Genomic DNA, 13,566 nt, shown 5'->3' with positions numbered 1-13,566 from the left:
TTTTAAAATAGTCTAAGACAATTTAAAAAAAGATTCTATCCAAAATACAAAATACCAGCTGCAGTTATTCACTTAAGAACTGTGGCAAGAAAGGTGATATAATGGGCTTAGTGACCAAAGTTACAATGGCATTGAAAAAAGTGACTGATGACCATTTTTCACACTTAGCGACCATTTTCACACTTAGCGACCGTTGCAGCATCCCCATGGTCACGTGATCAAAATTTTGATGTTTGGCAACAGTTACAATTTATATTTGTAAATTGTAGTTATGTTGAAATAAAAAAATATTACAATACTATTTTTGCGTTGTATGAAAATTTTTGTTGCTCGGTATAAATTTTTTAATCAAGCCCCCCCCCCCCCCCGGTCAAAGGTGTCCCTCTTTACCAATCTGAAAATCTGGTCACCTTAGAGAAGAGTGACATAACCACTCAGGATCATACAGGTAGTCTTCAACTTACGACCACAATTGAGCCCAAAATTTCTATTGTTAAGTGAGACATTTGTTAAGTAAGTTTTGCCCCATTTTACAACCTTTCTTGCCACAGTTGTTAAGTGAATCACCGCAGTTGATAAGTTAGTAACATGGTTGTTATGTGAATCTGCCTGAAATGTGAAAGAGCCAAGGTGGCGCAGTGGTTAAATGCAGCACTGCAGGCTACTGCTAGATCAGCAGGTCAGCGGTTCAAATCTCACCGGCTCAGGGTTGACTCAGCCTTCCATCCTTCCGAGGTGGGTAAAATGAGGACCCAGATTGTTGTTGGGGCAATATGCTGACTCTCTGTAAACCGCTTAGAGAGGCCTGAAAGGCCTATGAAGCGGTATATAAGTCTACTGCTATTGCTGCCTTCCCCATTGATTTTGCTTGTGAGAAGAGTGCAAAAAGTGATCACATGATCACCTTTTACACCCTTGGGATACAGCTACGGTCATAAGTATGAACCAGTTACCAAGCATCTTAATTTTGATCACACGATCATGGGGATGCTACAAAGATCGTAAGTGTGAAAAATTGTCATAAGTCACTTTTTTTCAGTGCTGTTCAGTGCTGTTGTAACTTTGAACAGTCACTAAATGAACTGTTGTAAGTCAAAGATTACCTGTACAATCCCAAACTTCTAGATTAGGTAGATGGAAAGTGTATGGAATTGCACCTTCCCACATCTTCCTCCCTTTCCTCTGCCCCAATTATTTTTTGGTTCCATTAGGACCAGGAGGAAACTCTTGCTAAGCAAAACTGCTTCACCAGGACAAGGATGAAATAGAGGGATTTTTGTGCATACAAGTATATGCTTGCACACAAAAGTGGTTTGCCTGGCTTCCCTTGCGTTAGAATTTTGTTTATTACTGATATCTGTTAGATCAATGACCCCCCAACCTTTTGGGCACCAGGGACTGATTCTGTGAAGAGAAGTATTTCTGTGGACTGTGGGGAGGGATTTCCGTGCTGTTTGCATCTTGTGGATGGGGCTTCGCTTGTTTGTGTGGCCCGGTTTCTAGCATGCTGTGGCCCGGTGCCAGTCCACAGACTGGGGGTTCGGGATTCCTGTGTTAGATAATGACTCCATCAAGATTACACTAACAGCAGAAAACCTTTTCAGATGGCTTGGGCTTTACTGCTATTTATACTGTAGGATGGGGAAGGAAGACAAATGAATATATGAACTATGGAGACGAGATGGGCTATGCAAGGATATCTACAATAACAAGCAAATGTATACTTGGTGGAAAGATACACAAGTCTATTATTATAATTATAACATGACAGACAGGACAATTATTTATAGACATAATCACATTAACTGCATTTAATGTTAATTTGACAGATATAAAGTCAAATATAATTATTCCTGATGTCATCCACACTCTGGTAAACCAGGACCAGGTAAGGTTTAGTGGAAATGGAAGACTCCTAACAATATCCAAAATAGCCACTGGTACAGTTATTCTAAAAATCGCAGAAAATCAACTGTAGAGTAGCTGTTTTTATGATCTGCCTATGAGAAGAATTTGCATATCTTGTATATTCACTTACCTATGACTGATGCAAATAACTCGGGGGTTGAACTTCCAGCCGCCATGAATGTGGCTCCTGCAACATCTTCACTCAGGTGTAGTTTCTGGGGGAAAATAAAGAGAAGAATTCAACTTTTCACTAGCTGTAGCCCAGCTTAAAGAATCTATACAACTGATGAAGAAGGGGAAGCGAAGCCAAATATTTTGTTTGAGATTTAAAAGTCTGAGGAGATATATTCATCCTCTCTCTCTCTCTCTCCCCCTCCCCCCCCTCTCTTTTCGGTGGTGGAACGTTTCAGCTCTCAGAAGTAATCATTTTATTTTATTTTTTCCCCTTTTTATTAATATAAATAGATAATAAATAGAAATAGAAAGAGCAACATGTTCAAAATCCATATAGCTAGGGTATTGTCTGGTTTTGACTAATATTCATCACAGTAATAACAATAGTGTTCTCTAATACTAATTTCATAATAACAGTGTTTTCCCCTCATAATATTAATACACATTAATTATTACTAATTGGAATTAATCAAAATTAATAAGTTACAGCAATCAATCCTAATAATAAAATTAATCTTTCTCTTGTACCTTTAGAAGTTCTAACTCCTGTTTCTCTTATTTTACCATCTATAAAACATATCCCATACATCAAAATATTCAGTGTCTTCCTTTTCTTTAATTTCAAATGTTAATTCATTCATTCCTGCACATTCTAAAATTTTTGTTATTATCTTTTCCTCTGTGGGGATCTCCTTGCCCTTCCAATGTTGTGCAAACACAATTCTGGACACATGTATTATTAACTGTGCATTCCTTTTACTGTATTTGTCTGATATGATGCCCAACAGAAATATTCCTGGTTTTAAATCTATATATTCCTTTAGCATTTTTTCTAGCCAGGTGTGTATTTTAGTCCAGTATTTTATTTTAGTTTTGCTTTCGGACATGTACACCACATGTGGTAATATACAAGCCCCGTCTAAGGAGATTCTCAATCTTTGTTTGAGATTGAGTTGTTTAGATATTTAAACATCTTTCAGAATAGAATTCAACAAATAGGAGCAAGCTATCCATAGGGCAACATGTTAACAATCTGAGGGCTTATTTGGTCAGCCTGCATCCCTTCAAGGTGTCTCTCTTAGCATATCACAAGCTGATTTAGAAATACGAAAATTATTTTCACATACCTCACAAATTTTTTCTAAAGATGGAACAAAGAAATCATCACATACAAGAGCCAAGGCATAGAACATATACAGAGCCTGTAGAAAAAAAACACACAGCAGATATATTCATTAAAATATTACAAAATAAACTAAATACAAGTAATATAGGCACAAGAAAATACTGGCAGCCTCATACAGTCTTTTGCATCCTATTGTATTTTTAAACTACAAAATGTTCAGCCTAGACATTCTTTGGAAGCAGCCCCATCTCCAATGTTAAGTGGCTAAATGGAATCCAAAATTAAGCTGTGTTTTGTTATTATACTGTACTGCTTTTCAAGTCACAAAGGTTTCTCAAGATTATTATTTTTTTGAGAAAAAAAGAGCAAAGGTGAATTGCCAGAAATATAAACCAAAATCTTTAAGGAGCAACAATAAAATAGAGCAAATGTTAAAAACTTTAAGCAGATGGTAAGGGCCACTTGCAGGCAATATTTTGATGTCCAGAGGCCACAGATGCGAAGGAAGATTGAATCATAGCAATTAAATGAGGAAATAACTTTTGTTGGATGAATTTGCCCTGAACAAATCTTGGTGATTTCTATCTCTCTCTGTTAACCTAATGGATCCAGCCGGCAAAAAACAAAATTCAGAGGAGTAACAAATTATATGAGTTGATCTTGGAAACACATCAGTGGATTTGCACCAGTTGGAGGTTGTGAATTGTCTTCTAATTTATTTAAATATATTAGATTCATATATATTATGCATACATAAGTGAGTTGCCTATCTTCAGAACATTTTTATTTCTATCCTACTCTTCCTGCAATAACCTTAGGATATTTTGCTTTTCTCTTAAAGAATCTAATATCATTCCCGTTAAGCCTAACCTTTGCCTGAATAAAATGTATGTTTCCTAAGCCTTCTGGAAGAGACGGATATGGTCCCCCCTGTCCCATTCATGTTGGAGGCACCATCTGGGTTGAAAAGATTAGTGACATCACCATTGCTCGGGATGCATCCATGGGGGATCCTTTCATATCACCGTCAAGGAGCTGCAGCAAATGACTGGAGGGTCATCCCAATGCGCAGCAGCACTCGGGTCTTGAACACGGGCTTGGCAGCCTCCAACTCAATATCCTAACCATATGAGCCACCACGCTCAATGTAAATAAGTAATTGAGGAGTATATTTTGAACATGCTTCAGATGTCCTAGGAATACTTACACCAAGAATATGAAGCAATATTGCTCCTTGCTGCCTTTCTTTGTTTTTGAAAAAATCCTGAGGAAATTCGTGAATCGCTGAAATAGAAAAAAAAAATTGGATTGAAACTGTTTAAAAAACTTTAGAAGCCAGAAAATGTTTGGGATAGCTGCACGTTGCTTCTCTGGAAGAGAAATAATATACCTGAAATATAAATAAACCACAAATGCAATTAACTGTACCACAGGAGAGATTATAGCTTCAGTGCAAGAAAACGTTTGGTCTAGTGCAGTGGTTCCCAAACTTGGCAACTTTAAGTCCACAAGTCTTAAAGTTGCCAAGTTTGGGAACCACTGGTCTAGTGCGGTGAGGGCAAACCTTTTTTGGCACCGAGTGTCCAAACTAGAACACATGTGTGTGCGTGCATGTGTGTGCACCTGAGCACCAGAAACCCGAAGATCAGCTGGCCGGTGCCCGCATGCACACTGGCCAGCTGGCCTTTGGGTTTTCGGTGCTATGGTGCATGCAAAGACCAGCTGGCGACAGTCCACATGCCCAGAGAGGGCTCTGTGTGCCACCTCTGGCACATGTGCCATAGATTCGTCATCACGGGTCTGGTGGTAAAGGCACAGGCTAGAAACCAGGGGACTGTGTGTTCTAGCCCTGCCTTAGCCATGAAAACCAGCTGGATGTCTTTGGGCAGTTACTCTCTCTCTCTCTCAGCCCAATTCACCTCACAGTGTTGTGTAGAAAATAGGAGGAGGCAGATGTATTGGATACATTCAACGCCTTGAGTTATTTGCAAAAATAACAAAGGTGGGATACAAATAAAATAAGGAAATATAAACAATCTTTACACAACGTATTTCCTTCCAATTTGTGGACTAGTGCTAGCAACATTTGTCCGTCTTCATGTCTAAATTAAAAGTCAACTTTCTCTACCTGCAGCTGCATATGGCAGCAGTTTGAAGCCTCCCACAAAGCATAGAAATCTGTGATTACTACTGGCTTTGTCTCCTAGATTTCTGAGTGGTTGCAAAGAAAAGTTATTGCTCTAAGATTTGCTTGTATTTTATGAGGACATTTTAGTTCCACTGAAGTGAATCACAGACACTGAGAGCTTTTAGCACAAATTCTTTTGCTTATCTCCCAGCATAGCAGGTATTACTGTGCACTATCCAAACAGTATGACTTCCCTACCATCTCTGCAGGTGCCCAACTATGATGGAGCTGTATTTCAGCAAGATGTGGAAGCCACAGATGTTCCCATCTTCTGCTTTATGTCACAGTTGCAAATCAGGACTTCTCCCCCGCCCAAACCACTTTGTATGCTTCTTCTTTCTTTCCTCTGGAATTATTTACTTTTCCTTAACACTGGTAGACATTTTAGTGTTAATAAACCTGGGGAACTATCTTGAAATTGGGGATTCTTCATCTTGTAATAAGGCTTTCAAATCAGAGGTGGTATTCCACTGGTTCGGACCAATTCGCCTGAACCAGTAGCGGAAATTGCGGGTGGCCCTGTCCACTCATGCATGGTTCTATAGCATCCCATTTAGTCCATTTTTCCACAAAAGCGCATGTGCAGAAGGCTGTGCACATGCACATGTTCATATGTGTGAACTGATAGGGAAGGTAGGTGTATATCACCCTGTTTCAAATGTATCTCAAGAAGCATTTATGCTCCTCATTTGATTTATGATAAGACCTGAAGCTTTCCTGATGCATCGACATGTAGAATATACGGAAGATGAATGAGAAACATGCTGTAATCCCTTCCTTATCAACATTCCCTAAATTAACTGAAGATCCATAAGGAGGGTGTGGCTGTATGCAGATGACCATGGCAATGATCCTCCAAGAATGCAGACTCCATGCACTAAATAAAAGTCCCTCCATGGTGTCTATGGAGTGTCTCAGCCATCCAGGTCATGGTTGGCTCAAACATGCTTTTTCAAAAGGCAACTAGACTATGATTTTCCTTTGAGGAGGAGGAAGATGTTTTGCCTCTTCATCAGGAGGTGTGGTGGTGTAGTGGTTAGAATGCAGTATTGCAAGCTAATTCTGCTGACTGCCAATTTCCAGCAGTTCAATTTTCCTTGGTTCATGTTTGATTCAGCTTTCCTTTCTTCTGAGGTTGATAAAATGAGGATCCATATTGGGGGCAATATGTTGACTCTGTAAATCGCTTAGGGAGGGCTGTAAAGCACTATAAAGTCTAAGTGCTAGTGCTGTAAAAACTGATGAAGCTTCTTGGATGAGAAGCGAAACATATTCTTCTTCCTCAAGGGAAAAACATAGCCTAGTTGCCTTTTGAAAAAGCACCTTTGACATAGCCTTCCATGGCCTTTTGGTGGCGAGAGAAGAACCTGTAAAGAGCTTGTTTGCATACCTGCACATTTGGAAGAAGGGAAGAAATCTTCCTTTTCAGGGATAGAACTGCAAAAACAAGACTTATCTGGTTTTGTTAACAACCACTTTTAAAACTGCCAACTGCTAACCAATGTTTCTAAAACGTTCAGGGTTAGTCTCTAGGATTTCTGGAATCCTAACCAAAAGGTACTAAATAAAGTCATGCTAATGATGCCAACTACATTAAAGAACTGAATAATGTATAATGTAGTCTGGAGCATTGCTGATAAACCACTCCAAAATTCAATAAGGCAATAGGGAACAGCACATAAAATGTTATTTAAATATAAATCTGACTTTCCCCTGTTGCATTTTTTATGCTCATTGGCCAAATGCCAACTCTTCGAAAACCTTAAAAGCAAAGCTAAGTTTTTACAAGTCAGTTTTATTCAATAGTTTTTCAACTGCTAATAAACCACAATATTATCTTCTCTTAAAATATAACTACTATTGTCTTCTTCTCATATCCCATTTTTAGCTGAAAAGAAATCCTTCAAGTCTTGTCATTTCAGTCCCAATTAGCAAAAGTCCATTAAGGATTATCAGAGATAACATATTTATTTCAACTTTGACCAAATAATCTAACTTTACATTTCTTCCCTTTACTTTTATAAACCTTGATATTTGGTCCTTTCAAATAATGTCCTAGAATTTGATTTTTGTATTATTACTTTTCTTGGTTCCCTCACATATATTTCTTCAAAGTTTTCACAAGTCTCTTTTGTAAATCCAATATAGGAATATTATCTAGGTCTCTCTCTTGGCTTGTAACTTATATATCTTTTTTAATTATCAAGACATTATCTGGTTTCTTTTCTATGTCCAGAATAACATCTTTTTCCATTCATTCTTGTAGCTTGTCAGTCTCACCATCAGTCTCAAGTCCCTTCCTGCCCACAAGAGATCTATCTGTACTTTTCGGAGTATAACATACACTGTAGTATAAGACGCACCCAGGTTTTGAAGAGGCATTTTTTAAAAAAAAGGTAGGTAGATAGAGGGATAGAGAGAGAGAGAGAGAGAGAGAGAGAGAGAGAGAAAGAGAGAGAAATACAGTAGGTAAGGAGGGAAAGAGAGAGAGAATAGTTAGTAAATAGGTAGATAAAGGGATAGAGAGAGAGAGAGAAATACAGTACATAGGTAGGTAGGTAGGTAGGTAGGTAGGTAGGTAGAGAGAGAGAGTGTACGTAGGTAGGTAGGTAGGTAGGTAGGTAGAGGGAGGTAGAGAGAGAGAGAGAGATACAGTAGATAGGTAGGGATAGAGAGAGTAGGTAGGTTGGTAGGTAGAGGGATAGAGAAAGGAAAGTAGAGATAAATACAGTAGACAGGTAGGGGGAGAGAGAGAGAAAGTAGGTAGGTAGGTGTTCTGACCCCCCCTTCTTCACTCATTCACAGACGACAGTCAGACAGACTTAAAAGGAAATAACTTTATCAGTCCTGGCTCACGCTGGCTGCGAGCCCAAAATAAACATAAATAAAGTCTCTGGCAACAAGGGTTATGCAGCATAATGCAAAAACACATAGCTCTTACCACAAAACCAGGTTTACAGAAAGAAAGCAAATCACTTATCCAAGTGTCTCTTTGAATCAGGGTTACAGAAAGCAAATCACTTATCCAAGTGCCTCTCACAAACAAACCACGACCGATGAATGATGAACGATTAACCACGAACGAACGAATGAACGAATGAGTTTCAAGAAAACGGGCCATTTTTTGTCAAAAAAATTGCATGCATAGCCTTATGGAGGCTTATAGAGTGCTGCTGGAGGTGGGCAAAAACGCTCCATTTTTTGCTCATTTCTGCCCTCCCCAGCCCCCAGGAACTGCCTGAAAGCCTCCATAAGGCTATGCACGGCTATTTTGGTGAAGTGGGTGGGGCTTCAGGAGGCAAAAAATGCTGTATTCGGTGTATAAGACACACCCAGATTTTCAGTCTCTTTTTAGAGGAAAAAAGGTACGCCTTATACTCCGAAAAATACAGTAAGTTTTGGTCACTTTGAATTCCATTGACTCTTATCTACCGCCCATTTGTTTTGACCATTAGTAGTTCAGATTCTTGTAGAGAGCATAGGTTTGCAATAAACCTTTATATTTATTTGAACTGCCTGGACTTCTGGTTTTCCCATGCTTGACAGTCATTTTTAAATCCACTTTCAGTTCAGTCTCAATCTTGTAAGTAAAACTTATTCCCCTTCCACATCTTGTTAACTTTATCTATAGAAATAGACACTTTTGAGGGCATTGTTCAAACATATTCTTCAATATATCAATATTAAAATACTTTTATTTATTTCGTATTCTTAAGTCAAGTTTCAGTACTTTGTCCGTTAGTTGTAATTTTTAGTTCCTTCAATTTCCCTCTAGTGTCCAATTTTTAAAATCTTACATTTTTTAAAAAAGAAATCAGAACAAAAGTATTTTCTCATGGGATAGATTTTTATAATTAATTTCAAAATCTTATTTCAAATTTATCTGGACCCTTTCTAAAATCCAAGGTTTTTGCTGTTTATTCAAAAAGATTTAAGTCCTTCAACCTGTATTTAAAACTTCTTTTGGTAAGGATTGAATGAAACTCATTCAATTGAGTGCTGTAAAACCTGGAGATCCAAAGGTTCTTAAAAGCTGAAAAGCAGTTAACAAGCAATTTCCAAAAGTGATTAGAAAAGGAAGTATGAGTGCCAAATGTCCTTTTTGATGGCATCAAATATGGATTCAGCAAAATGGCTGTTTGTCATCTCCCAGAACTCTAAGTCCACTAGAGACTGCAGTCTTGCAGTCACCTGGAACATTTGTGGGTGATCTCAAGTCCTCTTTTTGTCCAGAGAGGAATTATGAAGAACTGGTCTACCCACCAACTCTTCATTTTGTTGTGATCATAGGCTCTGCTTTTAGCAGAGCCATCTTCAATTATCCATTACTTCCCCAGAAGATAGTTGCCTCATGTTCCACATATGATGGAAGTCAGCTTGATTTAGTCATATATGCTGCCACTAAGTATAGAAAACTGCAAAATCCAGAGAACTTTAGAATCTCATTGATGCTCCAATACTGGAAGTTTAAAAGAAGAGATTGGATAACCATTTGTCTGAAATGGTACAGGGATTCCTGCCTGAGCAGGCGGTTGAAGTAGAAGATCTCTAAGGTCCCTTCCAACTCTGTTATTCTGTTATTCATGTTTCATTTAAAATAAAGAAAATAAATTAAATTCCTAAGCTTCATCGTGCTGAAATATCATGAACAATTGAAGTAAACACTTAAAACAAATGTCCTCCCCCTGCAAAAAAACCTCTCTTCTGTGAACTTTCTTGGGCCCTAGGTTGGCAGAAGCCGGGACAAGTATCGGGACCTCACTCATTACGTGGTGCTATGGATTCGAACTGCCGAATTGCCGAGCTTTCTGATCGACAAGCTCAGCATCTTAGCCACTGAGCCACCCCGATTTGAATCCCTAGTGCCACAGAACAGAGTGAGTTCCCATTACTTGTCCCAGCTTCTGCCAATCTAGCAGTTTGAAAGCACATAAAAATATAAGTAGAAAAATAGGAATCACCTTAATGGGAAGGTAATAGCGTCCCATGCGCCTTCGGTATTTAGTCATGCTGGCCACATGACCACAGATATGTCTTCGGGCAGTGCTGGCTCTTCAACTTTGAAATGAATATGAGCATCGCCCCCTAGGGTCGGGAACAACTAGCACATATGTGCGAGGGGTAAACTTTATCTTTATCTTTCTAAGCCTCATCATGCTGAAATATCATGAACAATTGAAGTAAACACTTCAAATGGCTCCCCCACACATACCAAAAACAAACGGCTCTCTCCCACACACAAAATCTCTCTTCTGTGAACTTTCTTGGGCTCAGGAGAAAATGTCTTAGTTCTTCATCATGGCCACTTTTTCTGCTTCAAAGCTACTAAACACACACATGCTTTGAGCACAGCTGGAAAGAGATTGAAGGAAACTGTAAAACAGGTTGAGAAACTGCTGATGGCACCATAATGTTCAAGAAATGCCATGTATTTTCACAGAATGAATGCTTGTTCCTGAAAAGCTGAGGGGGATAATCTATAAAGCAGCTGTTGACGTGCAGTAATCTTCAGTGGGTGTTGTCAATTTTTCAAAACAGTCAGAATTGTTCCACATTACATAAAGCTCATGTTATTCAATCACGCAGCTCCTTTAAATCCCTCACAGCAGAGCCCTGTGTAATTTCTGTCTCCTTGAATCCAAGGCCTCTCTTTTTTAAGGGACCTGCTATTGTGAGGCATTGTCCTAATTGGTACCAGAGGAAAGAGCCAGCAAAATGCTCTGGAGTCTTTCTAGTCCTCAACCGGCCAGCCCTTCTGAAATCTTGAAATGATACATCATAAGATTTCTTATTATGGCAGAGGGACGTCTAAATAACTGATAAAAGCTGTTTATTATAAAGAGTTACAATGTGCCTTCTGTGAATTTGATCTACCTTTCCTCTTCACTTTTCTCAGTATGATTGATACCGGAGAGCAGATTTTGTTTTGCTCCCATCAAATATTATTGAAATAATGGCAGCTTTTCACCTGTATGAATATTAGCAGAGTTCATTTAGGGCCACTACTAAGAAGCAAACTCAAGTCTTGCATTTAACCTCCCTCCCTTATCATCCTCCTTCCTAGGCCTCAATGAGGAACTACTGGGATCACTTAAATTTACAAGTCTGATAGTAATTAGAGAGGAAATGTTTTTCTCTGTCATATAAGTTTGCAAATACCTTTATAATTTATTTGTGCAACCCATTTGTATGCTGTCTTGACATCACTGTTGTCATCATGTCTGTTATATATGAATGAACAGAAGAAAAATGTTAGATATGCACAATAGGTTTAACAACAAATGCCTTCAAAATCATGATAAGAAAAAAGAAGGAGGAAATAAAAGCCTGGAAATGATAGTATCACACAATAAACAAAGTTGTGTTTTTCCCTTCATCAGAAGAAAAACTGCTTAATTCAAATTCTGAGAAACACATATAGTATATCAACCCACAGTTGCAAGTGTTTTGCAATCAAGTGGTTTTCACTAAAGAGAATCCTTTTAGTCCAGTGCCATGGCTGAAATATCTTGATGTCTTGCTGATTTCCAAATATTGGGGATATAGTTAAGAAGAAATATGCATTTTAATCTCAACTTCATCCAACAGTGTAGTTAGGCAATTCATACTAAGAGCTGAAAATTAGATATCAGTAGAAACTTTCTGACTACACAAGGTCAGCCAGGGTTACAGGCTGCCACATAAGCAGTGATTTCTTCTTTCCAAGAAGTTTTCAAACAATGGCTGTATACTATAGTCATCGGTCAGTGATGCTCATATGGATTTTGCATTGAATAATGGGCTGAATTAAGATGCTCAGGTCATTCCTAAATTATAGAATTATAATCTTTTGGTTAAATTATCTGAACAATGAAGCTCTATGGCCAAGCCATGAAAGTCAATTTGGAAATTTCTATTCTAAGTAGTGTAAATGGAGTACAGAGTATAAGACGCACTGGAATATAAGACGCACCAAAATTTTGAAGAGGCAAATTAAAAAAAAAGGTTTTGCACTCTGCAGACCTCCACAAAATGGCCCATTTTTCACGGAAACAGGCCCCTTTTGTCAAAAAAGGGCATGCATAGCCTTTAGGAGGCTTGTAGGGAGCTCCTGGGGGCTGCCCCCCCAAATGAACAAAAAACAAACCATTTTTTGCAAAAATGGGGCTTTTGTCAAAAAAAAGGGCATGCATAGCCTTTAGAAGGCTTATAGAGTGCTCCTGGGGGAGCAAAACACGGCCTGTTTTTGCTCATTTTTGCCCTCCCCAGCCCCCATGAGCACTCTGGAACCCTTCTAAAGGCTATGCATGGCCATTTTTGCAAAGGGGCAGGGTTTCTGGAGGCAAAAAAATGCTGTATTCAGTGTATAAGATGCACCCAGATTTTCAGCCTCTTTTTGTGGGAAAAAGGTGTGTCTTATACTCCAAAAAATATGGTATAAACCAGTGGTAGCCTGGTCCCTACTGCCCACTAGTGGGCGTTCCAGCTTTCATGGTGGGCAGTAGGGGTTTGCTGTAGCTCTGATTTATAAATTTTATAAAGTAAAGTTACTTCCCTACTTTATAAATCACCATTACTGTGGAACCGGTGGGTGGTAGAAAATTTTACTACTAACAGAAATACAAAAGTGGGCGGTAGGTATAAAAAGGTTGACTACCCCTGGTATACACTGTTTACATTATACAGGTAGACCTTACGTACCACTGCTTTGTACAGTGATTTTAAGTAGTTACAATTGTGCTATAAACACAACACTGTGAACAAAGCATGCATTTATGACCTTCACAGCATCTCTCTTAGTCACATGTTTGCCTTTTCAGTCAGTTAGATTGTATGGCCATATGCCAGACCTGTTTTATTCTTTTTTTTTCCTTTCCTTGCAGAATGAAGAGATTGGAGAGTAAGAGATTATAAGAAACTAAGATAGCACACAATGGAGAATATATAATGAAAGGAATGTACTAGAGCAAGGGTGTCAAACTCAATTTCATCGAGTTTGAGGGCCGCATCAGGGTTGTGTTTGACCTGGCGGGGCAGGGGGCGTGCCATTGGGGCTGTGGCCAGCTTGACGTCACTTGTATCAGTTGGCCCAAGCACTCTGCCAATGAAAAAGGGCCCCTGAGCTCCATTTTTGGCTGCCACGGTCCCCTGCAATCCTCTACCAGTGAAACGGAGCTTGGGAGGGCTGCAT

The 13,566-nt window shown here is 38.9% G+C and overlaps 1 protein-coding gene across 2 annotated transcripts in view; it reads right to left on the bottom strand.

The window, feature by feature from the left end:
* SLC24A4 (solute carrier family 24 member 4) overlaps positions 1–13,566 on the bottom strand; it is a 131,417-nt gene that overhangs the window by 39,172 nt on the left and 78,679 nt on the right. For both annotated transcript variants that reach the window (XM_087725681.1, XM_087725685.1), the window contains exons 3-5: positions 4,416–4,492; positions 3,210–3,284; positions 2,039–2,123 (exon numbers count right to left, since the gene is read on the bottom strand). In XM_087725681.1, coding sequence (XP_087581807.1) covers positions 2,039–2,123; positions 3,210–3,284; positions 4,416–4,492 — 237 coding nt within the window. The remainder of the gene's footprint in view (positions 1–2,038; positions 2,124–3,209; positions 3,285–4,415; positions 4,493–13,566) is intronic.

The sequence above is a fragment of the Thamnophis sirtalis genome, unplaced genomic scaffold, assembly GCF_051295495.1.
Source record: "Thamnophis sirtalis isolate CommonGarterSnake01/CBP01778 unplaced genomic scaffold, rThaSir2_p1.2 scaffold_1, whole genome shotgun sequence".
In the NCBI taxonomy this organism is placed as follows: Eukaryota; Metazoa; Chordata; class Lepidosauria; order Squamata; family Natricidae; genus Thamnophis; species Thamnophis sirtalis.
Note: the sequence above shows the minus strand (reverse complement) of the source record. Positions and strands in the feature narration are given on the sequence as shown.